Source organism: Chinchilla lanigera, unplaced genomic scaffold, assembly GCF_000276665.1.
Source record: "Chinchilla lanigera isolate Chin_1 unplaced genomic scaffold, ChiLan1.0 scaffold00056, whole genome shotgun sequence".
NCBI classification, from domain to species: domain Eukaryota; kingdom Metazoa; phylum Chordata; class Mammalia; order Rodentia; family Chinchillidae; genus Chinchilla; species Chinchilla lanigera.
This window is the reverse complement of record NW_004955457.1, coordinates 9,967,205-9,992,621: the sequence shown is the minus strand read 5'-3', so window position 1 is coordinate 9,992,621 and position 25,417 is coordinate 9,967,205. Positions and strand designations below refer to the sequence as shown.

At 35.7% G+C, this 25,417-nt stretch overlaps 1 protein-coding gene across 1 annotated transcript in view; it reads left to right on the top strand.

The window, feature by feature from the left end:
- Nucleotides 1-25,417, top strand: part of Pard3b (par-3 family cell polarity regulator beta) — an 864,914-nt gene that overhangs the window by 240,234 nt on the left and 599,263 nt on the right. Inside the window, exon 3 of the mRNA XM_013520665.1 lies at nt 2,740-2,911. Within this exon, the coding sequence (XP_013376119.1) occupies nt 2,740-2,911 (172 nt within the window). The remainder of the gene's footprint in view (nt 1-2,739; nt 2,912-25,417) is intronic.

Below are 25,417 nucleotides of genomic sequence, written 5' to 3'. Positions count from 1 at the left end.
TTAAAAGAATCCTTTCTTTTATGGTTGCTCAGCTATGTGAGAAAGGTAACTGAATGGATTCAAAGGTGGGAGTGGGGACCATTCACATATGCAGGATGCTTTTGGAAACCAGCATGCCTTTTATTGAGGGACTGGAACCAAGGTTTATGTTAACCACTGCATCTCTGTAACAGCATCTTTCAGAAACTCTGTTCCCCACTAATGTAGGTCTCTTCTTGAATCAAGGAATCTAGTAAACAAGGACTTACATATATGATTTAAACAAATTACCAGTGTTAAAACAATCATAAATCTGTGTACATTGTAGAAGTTGAGATACAGACCAGATGGAGAGTTTTTGTTATCAGCCAGAACTTGGGGGCCAGTGAATTGTTTGGGTACCGCAGATTCAGGAGCTGGTCCTTCTCTTCCCAAGAGTAGAGGCTTGATTTCATCCATTCATTAAGTGTAGGCTCTGCTGAGGTAATGCCTGTCCATCACAAGATTGGAAGATAGACTAAACACTAATGAATTAAAGATACTGTGATATTTGGGAAGCATCTAGATCTCACTATTACCTGCTACGAGAGCTATGTATGGCTGTATCACTGAAAGATGAAGGTCATGATTTTCAGTACGTGTGATCTTCATCCACAAACTACAAATGCCCTACTGTATAGTCTTTTGTTTTTTAAAACAATGGTTATAGTATAGTATGAAATACTCAGTTTGAAAAAAGCCTGATTCTATTACCAGACACCTTTTAGTCAATGACCTTGGGAAACAAAAATCTCTAAAACACTGTGTTTTCCCATTTGATAAATAGGTATAATCTTGTTACTACTATATTATAAATGTGTATGGATGTAGTGTATGGGACATGTTAAATTATCTTATGAAAAGCAATAGGTAGTACTTTATCTTATCTCAGATTTAATCTTTCACATTATGTCTGCTGGATATACTACTTTTTTTCTCTTCTCTAACAGAAGAAGCAAATGAATTATACTGAAAGTTAAGGATATGGCAAGAAAGAAAAGAAAGATATTGCTTTTACACAATTTTTTTCATAGTGCCAATATGATATGCCCCAGCCTAGTTGATTAGTATACTAAAATGAACATAACTGATATGTATTGGAATTCACCAATATGCAAAATTAAAATCATAATTGTGGCATAGAAATAATGATGAAAACACTTCTATCACTTTTTTATCTCATCTTAAATATTAATTTTATTTTTCTCTGCAGGTTTTAATGTGTTAAACTTTATTTTGGCAGATGATTAGGAAGATATGGTTCTATGGATTATTTTTGTACTAGAATAATCTTTCATTATTAATCCATTTGTCTTCTCTCAAATCAGTTCATCAGTGTTAGCAATTAAAAATAGAAAATGCATGCACTCAATTTGAAGAATTAAAAGTAATGCCTTGGGAGTAAGCATTTCTCTTCTGGGGTGGGAGGATTGTTGGATTTTCCAATTAAAGAAGTCTCCATACTGGAAATGAGTAGTCAATTATGAAAATTATTTTTGAATAGCCAATTTACATATCCCTAATTGTATTCATTTCTTTTGAAAGACACAGAAGTTGGAATTTATGATGTTTTGATTGGTTACCCCAGCACTTACGTTATTAATACTGTTGCCAACAAGGTTCCTCCATGAATGGGGCTTTGAGTGCCTTTTTTGGGTAAATTTGCGAATCATAAGTAGCTTTGTTTTATTTAATGAATGAAAAAGATCTAAAGGTTTACTAGCAGTTTTCAAATTTACACACTGCACTCTTTAGATTGATAATAGCATCCCTGACCTGCTGTCTGAATCCACCCTTGGACTTTTCTGTATCAGTAGGTGTAAAACATTTGAAGTTCACTATGATAGTGCTGTCATCTGGCCAAAGTGCACTCTCTGTCCATGCTATCTGTGCAGTAGTATCTGAGTGAGAGGTAGAACTATTTTTGTATATTTTTTCCTTTAATGAAAATGACTTAACAATGAAAATTCAAAGTTTTTATATTGATGATACATAGCTCTCATATGAGACCAAACTGAGATGGAGATGGGAATAATTAGGTTAAAAGTGTGGATGTTGAGTTGTCTTAGGATTGTTAGACTTCAGCCATTCGACATAGAAAAATTCACGCAAGAAAAGGATGAAATGAGAGGCATGTACAAAAATTAGTTATCTGCCTCTATACTACAAAAGTAGACTGTTTATAACAGTACACTGTGTGTACCTGTGTGTAGATTTAGATATTCTTCAGGAGGACAGATGTAATTGGAGATTTTATAATGTGTTTTACCTTCTGAGACTGGGATGTCCACTGTTACTCTGTCTATTGTTTAGTATGTATTATGTCTATACTAAGTCTGTTTTTCAGTTTGTGCATATTTAACTTCCTTTTTTTCTTTAGGAATATTTTAAAAATAAAATGTTAGTGAAATTTTTTAGACAAATCGAGAAAAGTGTTGAAAGGAGGAGGCAGTCCTTGCATTTCTTAAAAAGAGCCAAAATCAGCTGTCTATTTTAGGAACAGACCAAATAAAAGAACAAACCATTCATTATGTCTGGCCCTGGAGCTTATAGACATAATATCATTGAAAAATTAAGAGTTGTGATATAGTAACATTAAAATTTTAAGTTTGAAGAGATTTATTCTTTAAAACCAAGTAAAGATCAGAATCAGCTAGATACGGTGTCTCGATGATATGCATGTCCTGCAAAGTGATTTAGTGTTGTTGGCCTTGTTTACAGCTGATTGCTGTGTTTGATGAACAAGAACCACCCCACAAGATTGAGAGCCCCGATGGAAACCCTGCAGATTGGCAGAGCCCTGATGCTTTGGAGACAGAAGTGGCTGCTCAAATGGCTTCATTTAAACCAATCAGTGGGGAAATTGAAGTAACCCCTTCTTCTCTGAAGTTAGGTACGTGTATTGTCAGTGGTGTGATCTTCATCCGGTTAAAAGTGTGTCGTCTTATGATTGTGTTACTTCTTTATGACTTTTATCCTATTAATATTTTTTCTTAAAAAATTGTGTTCGTCTTTCTCAGAATTGCTTTTTTAAAAATAGTTCTTTGTGGCTTCTGCAGTACTGCTAAGTACTGTAGATAGAATTTTTTCCCTCTTGAACTGAAGGTAAATATGAATTGCATGTCCTTGAAGTAACATAGGGGCGAGTCAGACTGTAAATGATGAGATTCAACAGTATCCTGTGAGGATCACTTTTTAAGAATTTCTTGAAAAAGTCATTTGGAAAAAGCAGAGGGTTACCAAGGAACTCAGACAAAAAATAAAGGCCACTTTCTTCCCTACCTATCCTTCTTTTCTTCCAATATATATCTCAGGCTTTACAGAGAATATTTTGAAGTTAGTTTTGAAATTCTTTCCTGCTGGTTTATTCAAATAAGAACAATTCACCTGGAAATTTTACTCAGAATTCTTTTTCATAATATTTGTTTTGAAGTTGTTTGTATAAAGAAAATAAACATTCTTCTAAAGTTTCAGTCAATTTACAACTCCAAGAGAAATAACATATTTTTGTGATACCTCATAAAGGTTAGATCAGTTTAACAGCATGGAAGTTTTTAAAAATGTGGTAATATTTTGGTACATAAAACAATTTTCGTTCCTGTCTATTGTGTATACAACATTCTGGGCCTGCTTAACACATCTCTTAGAGTTTAATTCTCAAGCCAGTAGGACAGGCTTTTTTTACTTTGCAAAGAGAAAGTTTTGGAGCAAAGTGTGCTCCAAAGTGTAAACATCGGGCAGAGTACTCACATTCTTCACTTCAAGTGAAACCTCTACTTTAAGTAGATTTTACATGTGACTACACCAAATAACCATATTTTGTCCTGATTTTCTGAAAAGCATCTATGCTCTTTCTTTTAAAACCAACCAAAGGGAAATTAATGACCTTGTGTACTTCATGGTTTTCCTCTGTTTTTTGCAAGTCAGGCTAGCAAAGCGGTCTGCTGGAACATGGATGGTGAAGGGTTGGGTTGCAGCTCTTGCTAGGAGTCAGGACTGTGGCTTCAGCAACCTTGCAGCCACACTACTCATTTGCGTAATGGATGAAAAAGCACCCATTATGTAAATGTATGACAGGAAAACTAGACAATAAGGGAAGACTGAAGGAGAACATGGCTTGTTTTTAATATTCTACTTATAAGCTAGTGCTGTGGGCTTCAAGGGGCTGAACCTCAATGTATCCATGTGCCTGGAAACTGGTTTTCAACTTTTATGAAGTTTCTCAGGAAAACAGTTTTGTTGTCTTTCAGTGCTTTTTACGACTTTTTTTGCCATTGAATCACCTGAGCTTTCCTTTCTTTGATAGTGAACTTTGTACACCTTCAGAACTGAGTTTTTTATTAGACAGGGACACTGAGCTGAAGTTAGTGGACTGAATAAAATAACTCCTTCACACTTAATACCCCATTTTAGTCTCAGAATGCTTAATTAGGTTTTATTATTTTCTTCTTTTAAGAAATGAGGATTAGGCACCCAGAGATTTACTAACTCATCTAAAATCCTATGACTGTTGGGTGGCAGAGCCAAGATTTTAAACTTACTGGGTCCACTGTCAGGAACCCTTTTACTATGCTACCTCTGATACGCTTTCCATAAAATAATAAACTGATACAACTTCCCTGGGGTTTGCTTCGTGAGTATATACCAGAACCCTGGCTCCCAAACCCCATTTTACTTAGTAACATAAATTAAATGAGATTAGCTGACAGTCACGTTTGGTGACAAAAGTTGCCTCTCACACATGGAGCCTGAAACCTTGGCATCATCTCCAGCTCCTCCTTTTTCTTCCCCACACTCCTGTCTGTCCACTCTTTAGCTTTCTTTGTCCACAACTGCTGTGCCCGGCCAGAGTATCATCAGTTGGATCAATGCACAAGCCTCAGGCTGGCCTCTTGCTCACAGCGCCTGCCTTCTTCAGTCACTACTGTTGCCAGAGCGACCCTTCCGAAGCACAGATCTGATTATATAAGCCCCCTGCTTAGAAAACCTCTAGTAGTTCCCCACTGCCCTGAGGACCATGTCCAAGCTCATCAGCCAACTAATACAAATGATCCCTGTGAATCAGCTGGAGGAATTTGGGCAGCAATGAATGATGTGGGAAAAATCATCCCTTTCCTTACCTTCTTGGTATAGCAGATTGAGTACTTTCCATTCCTGGAATAATAAAGAGTGGAAATTTATATTTATCTGTGTTCAAGTAGATAGAGAAGTGAAGGAAGACAGCAACAAAGCCATTTTTGGCCTCTGTCATTCTCTTTTCCTCTTGTTGGTTCCTGGGTAAGAAAGGGTCACAGCCGGGTGCCTCAGGATGAGGGGATACAGTGCGCAGTAGAAGCAGTGTTTCAGGTTCCTTGGGAGTGTAACCAGTTATGCTGTCATGCTGAGACCCTGTTTAGGTGAAGAATTGGAAGGTGCTGTCACAGAATGAATAGCCCTCATCAAGACAGAATGCCCATGATGTGTCATTCTTCCCTCAAGCCCTCGGCCTTTCATTGTCCCCACTGAGCTCCTGGAAGCCATGAGGGCTAGTTTTGCCTCTGAAGGAGCTCATTCACTAGGCTAGCCCAAGAGAAGCAGGACCTAATTATCACCGCTTTTCTCACTCTTAAGGCCTATTCAAGAAAATGGGAAAATCAATCATTACTTGTTTACATGCTTTTCTTACTGAAGAGACACAATTAACAAATATTAGGCATCAAAAGATTTTTATGCTTACATCATTTTGTCATAAAAATTGTCAGTTTTATTGGTATCTGAGATCAAACTACACTCAGTGTTTAGTATAATTTTGTACCTTCTTTTCCAACACAAGATAAGCAGCAACAGTGTCACATTTCATGTGAAAGACAAACAACAACTCTCCCCATACTATAGAATGGACACAGAGGTTGGCCCTCCTACCCAAATTTAATGCTTATGCACAGAATAGGCATAAACGTCATACTCACTGGTCCTCATGATGTAGCTGCTGCTTCTTGGCCCATCTGTATTGCTGGCAACTCATCCACAATCAACCTGTAGCCACTGTGAGCCACTTGCCATTTCCCACAATTACTACTTTCTCTCAAATTGCTATGCTTTTGTAGATCCTTGACCTGGATCACTCCTTTGACTCTTTTTACCTAGTAGACTCATGAACCTTTTAAACCCATACTCAAGATCTTTTTTTTTGTAAAACCTTCTCTAGATCTTTAAGGCAGTGCCATAAGTGTAAACAGGATGTTTCTTTATTCTTCATTCAACAAAGATGGATGACAAAGGTAAACATTAAAAATCTTCTGCCAACCAAAAGTGTTCACATTTTCATGCTGTATAAACTAAGGGGATATATTTTTAATTTATAAAAAGAGTTTAAATCAGGTGGGCAACCACACAATTCCAACTTTATTCATCTAAATTATTTCATAGCATGTATTTTCTGGTGCATTTTCTAATGTAATGCCAAATGACAGAATCCTGACTCAGTCCCAACTAGCACATCATTCCAACACTTCAAGATTCTATATTTCTGAAACAATCCAGTGTTTATTTTCATATCTCCTAAAATTATTAACCTGAGAGCCTGCTTAAGAAATAAGGTGGCCAAAACATCAGGTGGAATAGCAAAGAGTCATTCATCATAGGAAGAGTCACAATAGTGAAATAATATAGTTAAAAATTTTTCAAAGTCTGCTCTATGGAACCTGTGATTCTTCTGAGCATATTTCCATGACTGAACAAATGTTTGACTTTAGTTAGTTAATAGTATTTGTTCATGCTCCACCTCTAGACAAATAATATTGATTATGCTAGTAAGGAAGGAAGGGGTCCAGAAGCTTGTTAGGCAGGCAATAAGCAAAGTCCAGATGCTTCTTAAACATCCTATGGCAAAAGAGCCTAGCTCTACTCAAAGCATTATGTACATCTCAGAAGAAATTTTGTGAAATACTGATCTTGAAAGGCACTGATCCAGATAGTTTGATGATTGGCAGTTGTCCAGACAATTGACATTACATTAAAAATGAACATATAAAAGCTTAAAGTCAGTGTGTCCTCTGATGTCTAAAAACTTATTGGTTAAAGAACTAGAATTAGAATCTGTGTCTCTTGGCTATTAGTAGAGCATTCTTTCAATTCCATGATAGTTTGGGGATTAATTGTAAATTTCAATTATCTTTCTCTTTTCAGTAGTATATGTTGTAAAATAGTACCTCATATCTTTTTAGAATTGAGAATAAAGTGTATATTAATAAGTAAATGCTATACATAGCTGTAAATCAAAAGGGAATGAAGGAACCAAGACCACAAAATGGAGGTGGCTGAAATTTCGTTTAAGTACCATAAAATGTAGAAGTAAATCTACTCTTCTCACTTCTTGTGCATTTAGCAAGTGTGTGGATATAGGTGGGTTTTTTGGGTGGTGTACCTCTCATGCTAAGAGGATCTGAAGAGATTATTTTTCTACAATGTGGGTTTTTCTGTATTTTTTGATATTTCTGTCCTTTGCACATGAAGTCATAGATAAATAAGACCAATTAGTGTAGATAATTGTTGTCAAGAGTCCCTTAGCCTTTCCCTGACTAGTCCTTGTGTTAGCTTTTTGATCAGTGGTTCCTGATCTTTTGACCCCTAAAAGGTATTCTGTAGCCTTAACCCAAGGTTGAACTAACCCTCGTTCTTTGAGAATCAGTCACATGGAACTTGTTCCAGACCCTACAGAGTTTGAAGTAGGTATGAGTCTTAGACAAGACATTTCACATATTTCTCTTGGGGCCACATTTTTCCAAACAAAAGATAAACTGAGACTCATTTGGGTTCTTATAGAAGTAGAAATCCAGTTTCAAGGACATCCAGGCCATTCTCTATTGTGTCACCTCCATACCTTCTAGGCCACAGTTTCCTTGACTATAAAGCAGGCCTTTCTCCAATGGGTGATAATCATCCTAGGAGAATTTCATTAATACCAAGTTGAGTTTGAATCCAAATCCATGCTCCTGTCATTTTCTTTCCTCCTATGGCCCTAATTAATTAGCAGTTTTCTTCTGTGCCTTTTGATAATTTTTCTCAGTACTTGTTGATTGAAATTTTCTATTTCAGGATCAAGATTGCATGAGAAAATATTTCTTTAGTTATAATTATTTTAGCAATGCAATTTAAATAGTGTTTCAGGATAAAAGGTTCTTTAAATTTGGCTATTGTCACTCTTGTGATCTATGTTACCTAGATGTAAAGTAATCTGATTAAAGTTTGGCATTTACATGGTATTAGCTTTCTTCTCCTCTGTATGTTAAACTTTGAACAGGAGATACTTTCTATTTGAAAGTGATTCCTGCTTTTGAGACTTGAAAGGTGGTTCAGTTACTTTATTGTTTCCATGTGTGTTTGTGTTCCTTCAAAACTAAATGGAAATTATGATTATATGTTTGTTAGAATTATTTTCAAAACACTGAGTTCTCTTCTTCATTTTCAGTAGTTCTAAGAAAATATTGTGCAGTCACAGATTATTGTTGAAAATTGTGACTCTTTTCTATCTGATTTTGAATAGTTCACTGCATAAGGAAACATATGGGAACATTTTTCTCAATTCTTAAGGAAACTAAATCCCTTTATGGCAGTGATCTTTAGGAAAACATAAAGAAAGAGGAAGCTCATTCCTTTAATTAGGCTGCAGTGTGTAAGTAGCTGCTGTGCCCATAATGTGAGTTTAAGTATTGGCATCTGATCCTAGACAAACACACTCACACCACACACATGGCAGAACTAAAGCCCAGGGCTGGCTTTTGCTGATGATGTAGCCTTTGAATTCAGAGTACAAAGCACATAAGCATGGAGGTTTCCTTGTTGCTGGAAGGTCTCTGCTGTAGGCTTGAAACTGGAGTTAAAATTACCAAGGAACTGAAGTCATTTGCTTGGATGAATCCATAAGTCATAATTTGGTCATTGAGTTTCATCCTACTTGTTTTCTGTTGGGGCTGATTCAAAAGTTAGCATCTAGAAAAAAAAGCTTTTCTTTCTTTCCCTTTTCCTTCCCTAGGAGCCTTTTTTTTTTTTTTTTTTTTTTTTTTTTTGGATTGAACTCACGACCTTTTTGCCATGCAGGCTTAGATGAATGATGTTGTAATTAGCTATGGTAACCTTGCTAGGCTATCATCAATCAGTCATAGCCACATAGTCAACTATGTGTGTGCATACTTTCTGGTATGATGGCAACTAAATCAGGGCTAAGGAGGTGACAGCATTTCTAACTTAGGTTAGCACCACTCTTCTTTTACTGTTGTGGTCATCTTGATTTTAATTTTAGTTTTGTTTTCAAAGTAGGTAAAATATTGCTTTTGGGAAAAATACCAGGTTACTCACGGAATGTCTAAAATAGTAGTACTTTGGAAAAGAACCAGAGATAGTAGGTAATTGAAAGAATACAACGAATACCTAAAGACAGGCAGCTCCGAACAAATTTAAAAATGAATTACCAAACATGGGTAATCTTTTCTTTGTATTAAGTGAAATACAAACTTGACTGATATTTTAAATATGTATTTTAAAATATATCTGTCATTGTCTCCCCTTGTATTTAAATGGTAGACATACCAGACTTTATGACCAGGCTATCCGTTCATATCATTCTGTAAATAGCATAATGAGGTTACCATAAAAACATTCTCTCTTCCTATAAATATCTCTTAAGTGAAATATTATTTATGAAATTACATGTTTTACTTCAGAAAAATAAATAAGGATTACCACTATCCATCAAAATAGAATCACCTATTTTTGTTTTACTCTTTTAGATCCAATTAAATTTTTTTGTTTTAGTCTTATTTCAGTTTTCTTTTTTCTAACCTGCTTTAGTTACCCTTTATATCTTTAAAAAAAATTTACTTGACATATCTAACGGTTAAATTTGGTAACTAAGTTAGTAGTATGTTGGCTGTACTCTCATGAAAAATTATTAGAGGGAACTTCCATTTAACCAGTGGAAGAGGCACTTAAAAACCACGCTTTCATTCTTGTTCTTTTCCAGCTGTATTTTCTGAGTTGATTATGTGACCTCTAAAAAAACACAGAGTTCACCCTCTCCCCTTTGGCCTCTTACCAGTGCTGGGCCCACACTGAGCTGGAGTCTGCAGATCCTTTAATAAACACTCGGAACGAAAGGTCACCTTTCCTACTGTTCACTTGATATTAGACCCCTGGGTTTTTAAGCCTCCTTTGCAGATTGCTTTTAATAGTAAGGCCAGTGATGCCGTGTTTGCAGAGACCTAGGCCTGAAGTAGTGAAAATATTCTCAGTGATGCTGTCATATTTTGTTCGTTAAAGTTCTCTGAACTACTGATAAAATGAGTTCTGTTTTATCCTTTAAAAGAAAGGGGAAAAAAAATGATATACACACCAATAATTTCTTTTCCTTTTTCACTGTGACAGACCCATCGTCCTTTTTGGGGGACAGTCCCAAACTTTCCCCCTCTTTCAGGTGCTCTGGAGTAGCTAAGACAAACCAAAGAGAATTGCCCTTTGTTCTCTCAATATAGGTGCTGTTTGTTTAGCTTAAGGGCCTTTAACATCTCTATTACAACATGCTTTTAAGTTACTTATCTGTATTAAAGACTTGTTAATGATAAGACTCATATTTTTATACATATAAGTCTTTATGGCCATAAAATAGATTATATTTTCTTGCAAATTTTTAATCACCTCCAAACAAATTATTTTTAATAACCATCCTGATTTTTTTGTAGTTTGTAATTTAGCATCTTGCTAACAATTCAATTCAAGTAAAGCTTCTTTTTTGCACTGACTGTGTGTGTGTATTTATGTGTGTCTGTGCATGCCCATAATTCTTTTTTTTTTCTTTCCCCCCAGATGGGCAAAGAAAAAAAATCCACTAATTTAATTATTTACAGAAGATCCATCTTAAGGACAAGTCACTCAGAGTTGGACAAGCTTTTATGACTAGCTCAGGATTTTCTCATTTGGTTTATCTGATAAAGGCATATGATGAATTATGCCCAATATATACACATTTAGTTATTTCCTTTTTTGTACCCTACTTGAAATTTTACTAAAATCTTGATTTGATCCAATGAAAATAAAAAATATGGAAACAGCTCCATCTGTTCATTCTCACATGCAAAGTGATAAGGAAAAGTGACAGCCTTTGCTTAGGAATTGCCATAAGAAAAGCTGTCTCGCTTTTGTTTACCCTCTTTGCAGTGTTTACCAGATAAGAGAGCAGAGCAGCCCTCCAGATAGCACCACCACACCCTGGGAGCTTCTCTCTGAAGCAGGCACCCATCATGTGGTACAAGAAATCCCCACTCTTTCTCTTTATTCATTGGCTTAAGGAGAATTATTGATAGCTCTCAGAAAATACAAGTAACCTAAAATACCAGAACAAATTCTGATTTCTGTTCTATATAAACTCCCAGACCCCTTTACAGATGGAAGAAATTTGGGACTTTATGAGTAATTAGAGGAAAGGAAATTATGTGGTGCATCTTACTTTTTGTTTATATGGAAGATTTTATTATGGTTACTTACTATGTGGAATACAGCATATTGTGATTGAGAAAAATGAGTGGGCTGTTGCCTTACTACCGCCTTCTTAAAGTCATACTGCTTATATTTGGTGTCTTAAAATCATATTGACTAAAATAAGACATGACTTCAATGTCCATTTACTTAAAACCATTAGGAAGAATGGTGTTTCTTTGTCTTTTTGCACAGAAAAAAAGGCATAGATTGCGGCAAGCTGAATGGCTGTGCCTCATCTGGTGCTGTATAATTGTGATGATCAATTAAACTCTACTTGTGTTTTTAAAGCAAATAGACTTTCTACCCCAGAGATCTGAAAGCTGAGGCAAACTTCTTGTTTTAGTCACAGTTCAGGACTAATGTCCTTTGACCTCGTGACTTTAGTTTGGTGTTGCACTTAGCTGCCCTGTGGCAGGGAGTTCAGCATCTGCACTATTAACATCTGTACTTTCCAGAAGATTGGACTTAAGCTATGGAAATCAGTATATTTGGTGTCAAAGCTAGAGAAAATAGCAGTGTATCTGTCACTGACTTCAGTTAATCAATAATTATTTATTGATGGCCTAGTAAATGAGAAGCACTATACCAGGCTACCAGAAGGATATAAAATAACAGAAGTTATGCATTCATTCCCAAGCAGCTTGTAATTCTGTTGACTTAAAATAAATGACTGAGTGATTCTCTTAACTTGGTTAAGATTCCATTTTTATAATTTAACACATTGTTATAATAATACAGAGCATACAACGACAGAACCTTCAGTTGAAAAAGATCTTACCATGTAAGTTAATTCAGATGTTCACAAATGCTTCATGTGTCATTAGTCATATGTAATTTCTCTCCATAGCTTAGTTAATTGTCTTTTCTTTCGATCTTCAGTCAATGGACAGGTAAATGAAAATAAAAGATTTTAGCCTGTCTGTGATTCTAGTCTTTGTTACACTTTAGATAGTTAGTATTAATTTTATCTCCTGTTGAGCAATAAGAAATAACTAAGATCCCGTCTTCCCATGACTTCTATCAATGTCCTCTGCAGTCCAACCACATTTCTCCAAGACTCTATTGGATTGAAGGTTGACTGTCTCTCGGTCTACCCACTCATTATTTTCCCTGAAGATTCTCCAGTCACTTGCACTCTTTTAATTCAAGGTAGGAATCCAGACGTCAGGCTATTATTGTGTGACTCCAGTAGTGCACTGTTGGTAAGACTTAGTTGTGCCTAAACAGGAGATAAACATCTAGAACATACTTCTTACTGTTCTTTCGCTGAGCATTATATATAAATTACTGAGTAGGCATCCCAAAAGTGATCTTTTTCTCTCTGCAAAAATATACTACCTCATCCTAATTTGTTTGCATAACACAGTGAGGCTGAAGGAAACTCATTTTCAGTCCCTCTATTTTTCGAGCTCAAAACACCATTATTGTTTGTGAGGGTCTAAATTGGTGTAAATATGGCTGTCCCCTCTACATTGTGAATAGACTGAGAGGTATGCATGTTGGGAGAATTGAGTTTTGTATTTTTCTCCTTTTCAATCCAGTCATTACTCTTAAAAACTTACTCAAAAGTGAATTTTCTTTAACAGATCTTTCTTTCTTCCCTTATTGTCCTATTTTAAAAATAATGTTTAGCATTTGTTAGTTGTTACCAACTTGATATGATAATGTTCTGTCATGTCTCCTCAAAAATAATTTTTCCCTGAGTAAGCACAATATCTGACTTCATTTCTTCTCCAAGATTTGATGAGGCACGCAGGCAACGCATTCTTTCTAAAACAAAACAAAACAAAAAATCAGAAATGGAAGATAGCAATTACATTATGTATATACTCCACAGCAGCGTAGTCTTGAAATTAAGAACTCAAGCCCTAAAGCATGTCCAAAGGGACTCTGCCACTTAATACAAGCTATGTGATCTGAGAAGAGTTACTTAACCTCACATGTAGGTTTCCTTATTCATGAAACAGGAGTAATAATAGTAATGATCCAGTTATGTTGCAATATTAGAATAGAGCTTGCCCACATGACAGGTGATATGTAACTACCTGTAGATATTGTTATTTTTATCATATTTATTTTTGATCATTTGGAAGAAAAAAGGGAGACCTCCTTTATGCAATAGATCTTTTGATCCGATCCAAAGTCCGCACTGTTTCCACATTCAACTTTCAACTCATGAAATCATTTTCATAAATTTAAATTTTGGTCATATGATATTCCTTCCATGGGTGTGCTCCCCTTTGGCTTGCATGGGCTGTATTGTGTGGTAAGGAATGATCTCGGGCAAATATATAGTTAATATTTATAATATAGTTAGTATATATGAGTAATAAAACTTCCTTTTGAAATATTTTTATAATAACTTTTAAAGCAGGCATGTGGATGCTGGGCTGCAGGTTGAACACACCTGAACATTAAGTTCTAATTCCTTTCTCACCCAGCATATAAGAAGAGTGGTAAAATAGTTCACTGATGCTGGAACAGTAGCCAGGGAGGTTCCTCAGAGCAGTATGAGGACTGCAGTTTGCATACATGCTTGATTTTAGAGGTTGGAATGAGAGTGATTGCTTTGATCCTTCTAATCTTTAACTCAAGTATTTACTTTTATGTCCTCCATGTCACTTACCATATTGTTCAAAATAATTTTCTTTCACCATTGGTGAGTACTTCCTTCTCATGCATCTTTACAGGAAAGAATAAGAATGCTTTTTAAATTAGCTTAATTACTATTAATTATTATTATGCATCTTTTTAGGGGTGGAGTTTTTGTACTAAAATATAGAAATCAATAAAATCTAGATTTTTTCTTCAAGGTATTCACAATTCAGCACAACAGTTCTCATTTTTACTTTTTATTGAGTCTTTGCCTAGATGTTATTTACATATGCAATTCACTGCCATGGTGGTACTGATTTTTATGTAATATTTTTGTTATCTTGAAGTAGTACCTATCTTGATGTAATAGTCCTGTTTTGCTTCCTGCAAGAACTGTCTGTCTTTTTTCCATCTGGTAGTTGGGTGGCATTGAAATAGGGGTGACCATGGCCAGCTCTAAGCACAGCTGCTGGTTTCCTTCACCCCACTCAAGTTAGCACACAAGTTCAGGGCTTGGCAATGTGGCCCTGCTTCCATTTATATTAATAGCTTCTCCTCTTGCTGCCCAAGTCCATGAAACAATGCTCCACCCAAATCGCCTAGCAGTGTCATGAAATGCTAGCTTATATTTCACAACTAGTCACTCCAGAACTTATAATCTTTACGGTCAAGTGTGTGTGGCAACTCCTGCCCAAAATGTTTTCCAGTTGAATCATTTGAGATGAGTAGAGAACACTGACCATAGATGTTGTGTAACATTTCAGTACTCATAGACTGTACAGTTACTTGGGGTTTAAATTAGTATAGACTTAGAAAGGAATTAGTCATTACACCAAATAAAAATTAATCATTTTGTAAATTGTAATATACTCTGTAGGACTTGTCTTTTTATTTCATTTTACTTGAAAGGAAAGTTTCAAATAAATGTGACCAAAAGGAGAATGGATATAATTATCTCAATGTAGCACAACTGAAAATATTTCACAGAGGGGATGCAAATAACTGGGGTATTTTTTGTCTTCCTTTGCTTGGATTATCTGGATAATTACCTGTATTTTCCACCTGACTTGGTATAACTAGACACAGGTTGGGTATCTTTCAGGAGGTGGTTATTCTATTTTCTTAGCAGAGTGGCTTGAAGCTGAAAGGGTTGATAACTGTGAAATGTTGGTACAGTCAAAGCAATTGTGGTTGTCCAGTTGGGGGTTGGGCATGATGATTTTTAGACATTATGTAAGAATTTCCTTATTTGGGGGCCAGGAATATAGCTGAGCAGCACAGTGCCTGCCTGGCAAGCGTGAGGTCCTGAGTTCGATTTCCAGTACAAAAAAAAAAAAACAAAACAAAACATGAATTTCCTTATTTGGTTGTTGCATTCTGAAATAATTTTTGATGTTATGTAGGGAGAGTGTGTGTGTGTGTGTGTTGTGTGTCAAAGGGAGGCAAATGCAGGAGGAAAGCATTTTCTCTGAAAGTTAAAAAGATAGTTAAAATTTGATATCTAAGTTCAAGTAATGAATTTAGATGATAATTCAGAGGAAATAATCTAGCCCGTATGAAGAAAATACTAAGGCATTTTGTTGCCTATAAAGCATATAAATTAAATTATAAAATATATAAGAATTGAAAAAAATTATTGCTGCATTCAAGGGTTACCCCTGTATTCAGAGGTTAAATTAATGAAAGAACTAATATAAAGATGTATTTCTTTCAGAAGGACTTGGTTTGCATTATTTGACAAGTATTGATAGATCTTCATAAAAACATATTTATAATAGTCAAGATTTTTCAATCTTCTTGTTAGTCAATTGAGAATAATTAAAATAGTTTTCACATATGTGTAGATCTATAAATTCTGTTACTTTACCCCTGAAATTGCTTGAATTATAATGAGGATGGAATGGACTTAAAATGGGGTAACACTCAAGGGAAAATTTAGCAAAATGATTTTATGGAGTTTTAAAATGAGTTCAGTGAGAGCCAGAGTCCCTATTTGAGGAAGCTTCCCTCTGTATTTAATATTTGAATGACATTAATATCAAAGTAAGTGTGTGATAGGTATACACAAAAGGGTGTCATTGGCTATGTGACTTGGCAGCCATTTGGGGCAGTGTTTAATTCAGTAATAGGAATTACAATGGGCCTCGATTTCAGAGGAGGGACTTTGTCCTCTTTGAGGACTCAGATGTAGTTAGAAAGAGGTGAGCCATTTGAGTACTGTATGTGTAAGACTGAAATCTCCCTCTCCACCCACTGTAGACACTTAGAGATGAGTGTTATGTGTGCGTCCATTAACAGAGGGCCCTGTGCATCTACTGAGCCTATGTTAAGCAGAAGGAATGTAAGGGATGTGAGGAATCATTAACTGGGGAAAGAACTGCTTTTTCACCTTTGTTCTACTCCTACTCAGCAGATTTCATAGAGATTTAACTCATCAAGTCCTAAGCAAACCAGTTAGTTCAGCTCCTACACTTACAAAGTCTTCTCTACCTTACTTGGTGTAACTAATGAGTGCAGCTATTGCCCCAAGTTGCATACTACTGTTATAGGCGACCAGGCTAAGCAGCTCTCTATCTTAGTCTTCCTCTCTTTTAGTCTCTCCTCTCACTTTTCTCCTTCTTCTGTTTCCTTTCTTCATTCTCTCTTCTTTCCTAAAACCTTCCTTCCTTTCCTTCTTTTCTCTGCCTTTCATCATCTCTTTTTACTTTCCTTAAAGTCCAAATGGCAAAATGGCAAAATTAGTTAACTTCTAATGCTCACCTTTCTGAAGAATTATAAACTATATGAACTTGGATAGAAGATGAAAAGCTTAAATGGTTGAGTGCATATACTCAGATAGGAAAAGGTGATATTTATTTATTTGCAGTACTGGTGATCAGACCCAGGGCTTTGTCCATGTTAGGCAAATATTCTACCACTGAGCTACATACCAGCCCTTTTTATTTATTTTGAGACAGGGTCATACTGAGTTTTCCAGGCTAACCTGGAACTTGCAATTGTTATGCCTCAGCTTCCCAAGTAGCAGGATTATGGATATGCATCATCACACTGGCAAAAGGGTCTTAAATGAAAAAGAAACATTTTAAAATGGACCAAGAATATGGGCATTCATGACCGCAAAGGAGCATATGCAATTCATAGGATTGCTGAAAAACAAAGAAGAAGAAACTGTGCTTTGTGTTCTTGCCCTGAAACACAGGCAGGAATGTGGACAGATTTTAACCGAGTGGATGGAGGGTGTTTCTGAAACTGCCCGGAGTATCCACCACCCTGCCCTGGCAGTAGCAGAGGGCCCTCCTCATATGAACATAAATTTCACAAGAAAAGCCACTTGAAGGAAGCAGAAGAAATTGATGGAGCCCCATGTACTAAACAGCTTTACCTAGGGGGAGATCTGAAAGGGTTTGGGAGCAGTGCATGAACTGACCAGGAGCGGAGGAGGGGACTGTGTTGTGCAGGAGAGTGCTTAACTGGGCTTGTGTGCTGGACCTTCTTAGTGTGGCAGATCTGCTGCATTTTGCTGACTTTGATAGTGGTCTCTGTTGACAAGTCAAATGTAATTAGTTTCCATTACCTCATTTAACCCTGTCAGGTGACATTGCTGACTGAAAAACTCACAGCCTGTAGGTAGGTAAGTCAGTGCATTGTGTCACAAGTGCACGGGGAATAACAGTACCAAAATAAACTGTGGAATCATCCATCTTTAAAACATCGCTGTGGAACTAGGAAGTGTTATATGCAGACCAAATCAACCTGTGGTGTGATTTTTCTCAACATTCACAATTTTTAATTGTAATAACCACTTTCTCTCATATAAATGACAATCTCACTTTGATCTCTTATATTTACTTTGCAGTACATCAAACTAAATGTAAAACCCAGTATGGCAACCCACCAGTTAGCTATTTTTGAGAAAGAGGAAATTATCCAACAATTAGCTATTATTTTTAACAAGTTTATAATTCTAAAATATGCAATTAATATTATTCTATGTGGCTGTTACTATTCTGAAATTATCTGAAAATTTCCTAGGCGAGAATTATTCAAAGTGTCTGCCTGTTCTATGGAGTTTTAAAAAAAATCTCTTTGACAAAAATTCCTAATATGATAGCATACAGAAGAGTAATTGTCATTGGGATGACCTTTTCAGTGGATAATTTGACAGACACATGATAGACAGCATTCTCCCAACTCACAGCCAGCCTTTTACCTCCTACCATAAAAGGCAGGAGCAAAATTTTCACTCAAAAGATAAGATTCTCAATAGTCATTGGTTGCATATCTCCCTCACTGCAGTTCCTTAAATTTTGAAAGCTCTCTTTCTTTTGAAGGTAATTTTCATTACCTGGAGAAAATGTTTCCTTTAGGGAGATATTCTAAAACAATCATACAGGTGCTGAATCAGATTTCCCAGGTGTGTAAGGACTCTGTGCTTGCTAAATAGTATTGATTTGGTGTATTAAATAGTACTCCAGTGTCCTATAAGAGTTAACACAACTTTCAAAGGCACCCGTCCTTACAAGAGAATAGTTTTGACTTTGAAAAAATGTAGAGTGTGAAGTATCCAGTTGATATAACCTAAAAAAAAGAAATAAAAGCACTTACTGGTGAAACAAAGGCAATCAACTTTCAAATAAATGTGTTTTTAAAATGTAGCCCTGGAGTGACATGCAAATTCAAATGACTAATATTTTGTCTTGGAAAAAGATATCATTTGGGGAGATATTTTCTCTTGAATACTGAAAGCACCACCAAAATGGAATGTATGATGATACAGTGCACACTTTTATTAAGAACATTTCTTATGGTATTTATTACCTTTGTCAAGGAAAAGTTTTCCTGCAGTTTGGGGGCACATATTAGAAAGGTAAAATATACTACACTGCTGATGTGTTTGTCTAGTTCTGATGGACTGTAGGTCACATTCTCTTTTGTACACTGTTGGCTTTTTGGCCCGTAGGACAGTGCCTGGAATATAGTGATCAATTAATAAATATTCAGCAAATTAGCATGTGTACAAATTGAATTAGAAAATTACTTCTAAATGAATTTTTATCTTTTTGTTTACAATATTTTTCCAGTGTTTTGAGACTGGAGCTTTTTATTCAGTCTTTAAAAGTTGGGACTCAATCTTATTTCACTGCTTTTTACATAACCAAAATGTTAAACATGTGTCAAAAACTTAGAAACATTATCTGTGAATCCCATATTGGGAGGTGGTTTCATTCCATTAGCTTCTTTCTAGGAGTTCATGGGTTTGTCACTCTGTTAATCCAGCTGACAAGCACAATCCAAAAGGTGACATTTAAAAGGCTGGCTGGGAGAGAGAGGGACTGATGAAGTGTAAAGGATAAATGGGTTCAGGAGAAGAAGTGGTTAGATGGGAATCTAGAGAAAAGGAGGGAGGGAGAGGAGGCAGGCAGAAGGGAGCATTTCTGGGAATCCAGTGAGGTCACTGTCTCAGATGCAGGGTGGCCATGGAGGAGCGTCCACTGAAGAAGTCTGGAGAGGAAGCAAACCGATCAAGAGGAAGAAAGATTAAAAGGCTATGGTTAAGCAAAAGAGGCACAAAGGTAGCACTTTCATGCATGGCGAATTGTGCCATGTTACTAGTTTAATGGTGACATTTTGGGTATTTGAAATATCACATGAATAACAGTGCCTTCACTTCGGCAAGAAATGAATTTGTGCCCTACATAACTAAACATGACAGAAAAAGGAACAGTTTTGTTTAAAACTTTCAGGTTTGGAAATTGTTCTGCATACCACATTCATAAACTGGCTTAGTTTTCATTCACATTTAAAATAAATAAAGGAAAATCAGAAATGAGCAAACTTGCAAGAAATAATGTATTCATGTATTGCAATGATAGTTAAATGCTTTCTGTTCCTGACACACACCCAGAGATTTAACCTTGAACCCAAGGTATGTGATCTTTCAAGATGCTGTGAAATAAACATTGTAAAAATGTATTATCCACTTGACTGCATATAAAGAATTACAATTAAATGAGGTCATGAAAGTACAAGTCCTTGCACCCCAAAGTACTTCTCTTGACTCTTGGTGTAAGGAAGATCTTTTTACTAGATCACCTGCCATCTCTCTGCCCTCTTTATGGTGTTCTTAGGACATGCGTAGGACCAATGTGTAAAGCTCCTGGGAACCAGAGGCAGGTTCAATTACAAATATTTTTTTTGCCACAAAAAGAGTTTATTAATTTATCAGGAAATACTTATCTAGTGCTGTTTGTGTTCCATGCATTGTGTTACATAGTAAACTTACAACAATGCCCATGACAGCAAGGATTTTTACTGTCACCCAACGCACAGCTTGTTATTGCAAATAAGAGTAAAAAGGGTTTGAGGGTGAACAGAATACAGATTACATGAAGAAAACAGGCAACATCCCTGACTCTGAAGGAACTGGGGAGGGGTAGTGCAGAAAAGGGTTCTCAGAGGATGTAAGACGTTGACCTGGCTGGTGGAAGTGGAAAGCATATTCCAGACAAAGTGACCAGAATTGTGTTTCCAAGGACATGAGAAGAGCTGAGTACAACTGCCATAGGAATGTAAGTTGGGGAAAAATTGCGAGCGCATTATGTTAGATATGATTGGAAACAGGAGGGGACCTGATACGGAAGGGCCAAATTAAGAGGTCAGAACATTTTCCTGGAAGCCATTGAAAAGTTTTTGTTTGTATCAAATAAATACAGTGGACTTTGTTTCAGTGTTGGGCATGCAGAATAGCAATCCAATGAGCACCCACACACCCAACAGCTTTTCTTAAAAAGGACCTTACCATTATCTTGGACATCTCCTCCTATTTCCCTTTTTTCTAGAATAACAATTTCATTGTTTTTATAAAGTCTTGGTATTTATTTTTGTATCCCTAGGAATTATACTGAGTCTTACATGGTTTCAGGCTTTACAGACTGGATCATACTGCAGAAATTCTTCTGCCATTTGCTGTTGTTCTTGGACATTGCCTTCGTGTGGAGTATCATGTTGGTGAATGTAGCTGAGACCCATTCATTTCACTGCTGTGTAGCTTCTGTTTCCTCATAAGGAACAGTGTCTCCTCTTACATGTAACATGGCTGCAACCATTCTCCACATATTCTGGTAGCATGTGTACCAGTTTTCTCTAGGAAATATATCTATGAATGAATTTGTTGATTTATAGAGTATGTTATTTTTTAACTGTATTAGATACTGTAAAATTGCTTTCCTCAAAAATTTGACTAAATTTTTAGAACCACTTAAATATAAAACAATTCTAGTTGTTCCTCATGATCAACAAAACTTAAAATAGCTACATTTTAAAGTTTTTATAGGCTTATGGATATGAAGTATTTCACTATGCTTGACCTTAAATACTTTTAACATTATCTTGACCATTCAGATTTACATTTCTGTTACATTCCTGTTAAAATTTTATCTAGTTTTCTTTTTTCTTATTGATTTATAGGAATTGTTAACACATCCAGAATCTAATCACTTATATATCATATAATCATACACTTACACATCATCACATACAAATTATACATATTTGTAAATATGTTTTCCCATTCAATGATGGGATTTTTCAGTTTTGTAAAGCTTTTGATGAACAGAAATTCTTACCTTTAATACAAATTTATCAACTTTTTTCTTTACATTAGGTTATTTTATATCTTATTTAAATAATTTTCCCTACCCGTGGTCATATAGTCAACTTTATGGAAACCTTTATCATTTTAGTCTATTAAAACTTTTAATTTACCTAGGACAGTTTTCTTGTACATGGCGTGAGCTAGGGTTACCATTTTTCCTCCATGCTGATGGTCAATTGCCAGGTATCATTTATTGTAAAGTCTCATTTCTCCACCAGTTCATATAGCTAGTTCTGTCAAATTCAGATTTATTAATATGTCTGTGTCTGTTTCTGGATGCTGTAAATTATTTCATTTGTCATTCTGTCCATTTCCATGCTAATGCCATGCTCACTTAATTATGACAGCTCTGTAATAGTCCATGACATCTGTCAGGGTAGGTCCCCCATGTGTTCATCTTCTTTAGGAATTGCTGAGCTATTCTTAGCCCTTCATTCTTCCATTTAAATTTGAGAACTGTTGAATTTCCAAAACAGTAGTCTATTGAATTTTGATGGGGATTGAATTGAATCTATATATTAGTTTGGAAGAATTAACATCCTTATGATTTTGTATCTTCAAATAAGTAATCATAATGCAGCTTCTTTTCTCTTATTTATATATTCTTTACTGCTTTTCAGTAATAGCTGAGAGTCTCTTCATAAAGATCTTGCACTTATTTGAATTTATTTTTATTTTTTTAATTTTAAAGTGAATTTATTTTTAAATATTTGATATTTTTATACTCTGATAGAATATTATTAAAATGTTTTATATCTATTTGTTGCTGGCATAAAGAAATTCCATTAAAATTTTTAAGCAAGAGAATTTGCTGAGGGTTTTGCAAACACTGATCATTTCATGGAGTTCCTAGTAGGAGGTTTACAGAAACAGCCATATCCATAGACATTGTGAAATGATAGGAAAACACTCAAGGGTAAAGAGCAACTGGGATGTGGGAAAAAAGAAGGGAAAGAAGGAGAAATTTTGTATGTATGTATATACAGGATAGTTAACATAGTTGTTCTACTGTCTTCTATTTCTTTGCTGAAAGAAACTGTCAATGAGTCCTTGATTGATCAATATTGTATGTCTCTATCTGTTTTCATGAGAAACCACTTTGAAGATATCAATATGTAATACAAGAAGCATTGTTAATTTCCTACCACTTTGTTTGTAATTCTGTATTGTCTGTACTGTTCTTTTGCTATTTTGTAAAAGGTTGTCTGTCTGTTAATATTTTCCTCCTTTTATTTTTAAAATAAAAAAAACAGCCATATCATCAGTGAGCTCTTTATTTAATTCTTTCAAAGTGTTTTATTCCATCACTAATCCTGTGGTTGTTTTTCTTGTCTTAGTACACACCAACTTCTAGTGTTGAATAGAAGTGGTGATAGAGTTTGCTATTATATATATATATATACTCATATATTTCATTATTTATGTCTATATATTTATTACCTATGGTAAATTGTTATATGAAAATTTATGTGATTTTTATATAACACATTTATTGTAACACAATAATTTATAATTTTATAAGGTGTATTATTATTCCCAATCCTAGTTGAAAAGTTGAGTAAATTCTCCTTTTCCTTTTAGAATGATGAGTTAGATCACTTGCTGTCAAGTCATCTGTTCAGCACAGTCCTGGTGTAGTGGATGTCTTAGCATACTGGCAGTAAAGCAAGGGAGACCACAAGAGGGTTGTATCTAGGAGTTTCCCTGAAGCCCATATGGTGATGGCTGGGACCTTTGGAAGGTGACCAGATTATCAGGACTTTAGTGCTGGCTTGCTATTAGGAGGTGGGGTGGCCAGCGGCACCTCTCTTTCCTGAAGCTGTGGGTCTCAGGCTGTTGTGGTTTGGTTCTGGATGTCCCCCCAAAGCCTCATGCAGTCATGAGGCAGGCTTTTAGAGTTTATGATTGATTAATGGATGTGAGTGCTACACCTGCCCTGGGGCAGGTAGTTTGCATATAATGTAAGGGAGGGAAAGAAACTGCTTGCAGGTGCTTCTCCCCTTGTATTCTTGTTTTCTTTGCTACCTTCCACTGCCTTGAGGTACTGCCCTTGTGCTGCGCCACTCTGCCTTGGAGCCAGCTGATTATACATTGAAACCTCCACAAACCATAAGCTAAACATATCTTTCCTTCCTTAATTTTGGGTGCCAGGTATTTTGTCTCAGCAACAAGAGAAAAGTAACCAAGACCCAGGCATTTTGTGCCAGTAGTTTGGGGAAAGTAAGACAAACAAGTATGAGGGTTAGAGAAGAACTGAGAGAATCTTTTTTTCATGCTGTGGAAGTTTCTGTTAATTGCTCAACATTAAATATGTTTGGTATGAGTTAAAATTTTGCTATACAAGTTTTCTCTGTCTGAGGTAATTAAATGTTTTCTTTAATTTATTAATATGATGAATTACATTATTTTTCAAATTTAAATCAAGCTTTCATTCCTGGCATATCCTACATTAGCAATGAAAAGTTAGATTTTTTAAGCATTAGAATCCATTCACTAATATTTTCTTCAGGATTTCTGCACTTATGTTTGTGGGTGAAATTGTTCTCGAATTTCTAATGTTGGGTTTGTTTGAAAATGTTTGATCGAGGTGGAGATCTGCTTCGTTCTGAAATGAGCTATAACTTGGAACATAATTGGAAGTATAAGAGTATAGACAAGTGTTGCATTTGTAAATCAGGTGTAGAATGGAGACTTCTTGATTACCAGATTGTCTGGAAGATCCTTCCCCACTCTAAAATGTGCTTGTTCTATAATCCATGATCTCTGTCATTATTATTTATCTCAGTGCTACAGGGTGCTAAGGAAGAGAAGATGATGGAAGGATTGGATGCTCCCTGTCCAGTGGAAGAATACTTTAAAATATGACACTCTAGAGAATGATTTTTCAAAACATTTACTCAGAATTTTCATGGATCCACTTTCTGGGATTAATTTATGAAACATTTTCTACTAGCCTCAGTAACTTGCTATAGAATGCACAAAAAAGCTATTTAAAATTGATTTTTGAACTTTGAACATGTCCTTTTATGGTCTTACCTTATAATGCCTAGTGTACCAAATCTTTTCTATCAACTGCAGTGCAGACATTTTCCCTATGATGTTTAAACTTAATTCCAGACTCTCAAGCCCATCGATAATCTTTCTCCTTTCACCTATACATTAAAGTGGTCTTCTTAATTGCTATAATATTCACAAGGAGGCCATTGGAGTTGGAGTACTCTCAGCTGCACTATTGCAGTATTGTAGGAGATAAAGATAAAGTGGTATTGAGAACGATCCAATTTACTTCAGTGAATTCAATCTTTCTTAGGAAGCAAGTAGTGCATGATACATTTACCTGAACTTTTGGAGTGATAAGAAAAATGTTTTGTATGCATTCAGGACCAGAGAATTTTTAAGGTTTTATCTCAACAGAATAATGTTCAGAAAAAAAATGTTCTATTTACTTACAGGATACAAGGGAACTATACATTTCAAGTTCTTTTAGTCGGGTGGTTTGCAGAACTATTATCTATGAGAAATATAAGCAATGCCCATATATGTTTTTTTTTTCTTTTTGTGCCTTTGTGGAAAACTGTGTCTCTGTGGAGGTGAACTTGGCAGTTCTGTGGTCTATTACTGAAACATTTACTGCAACAT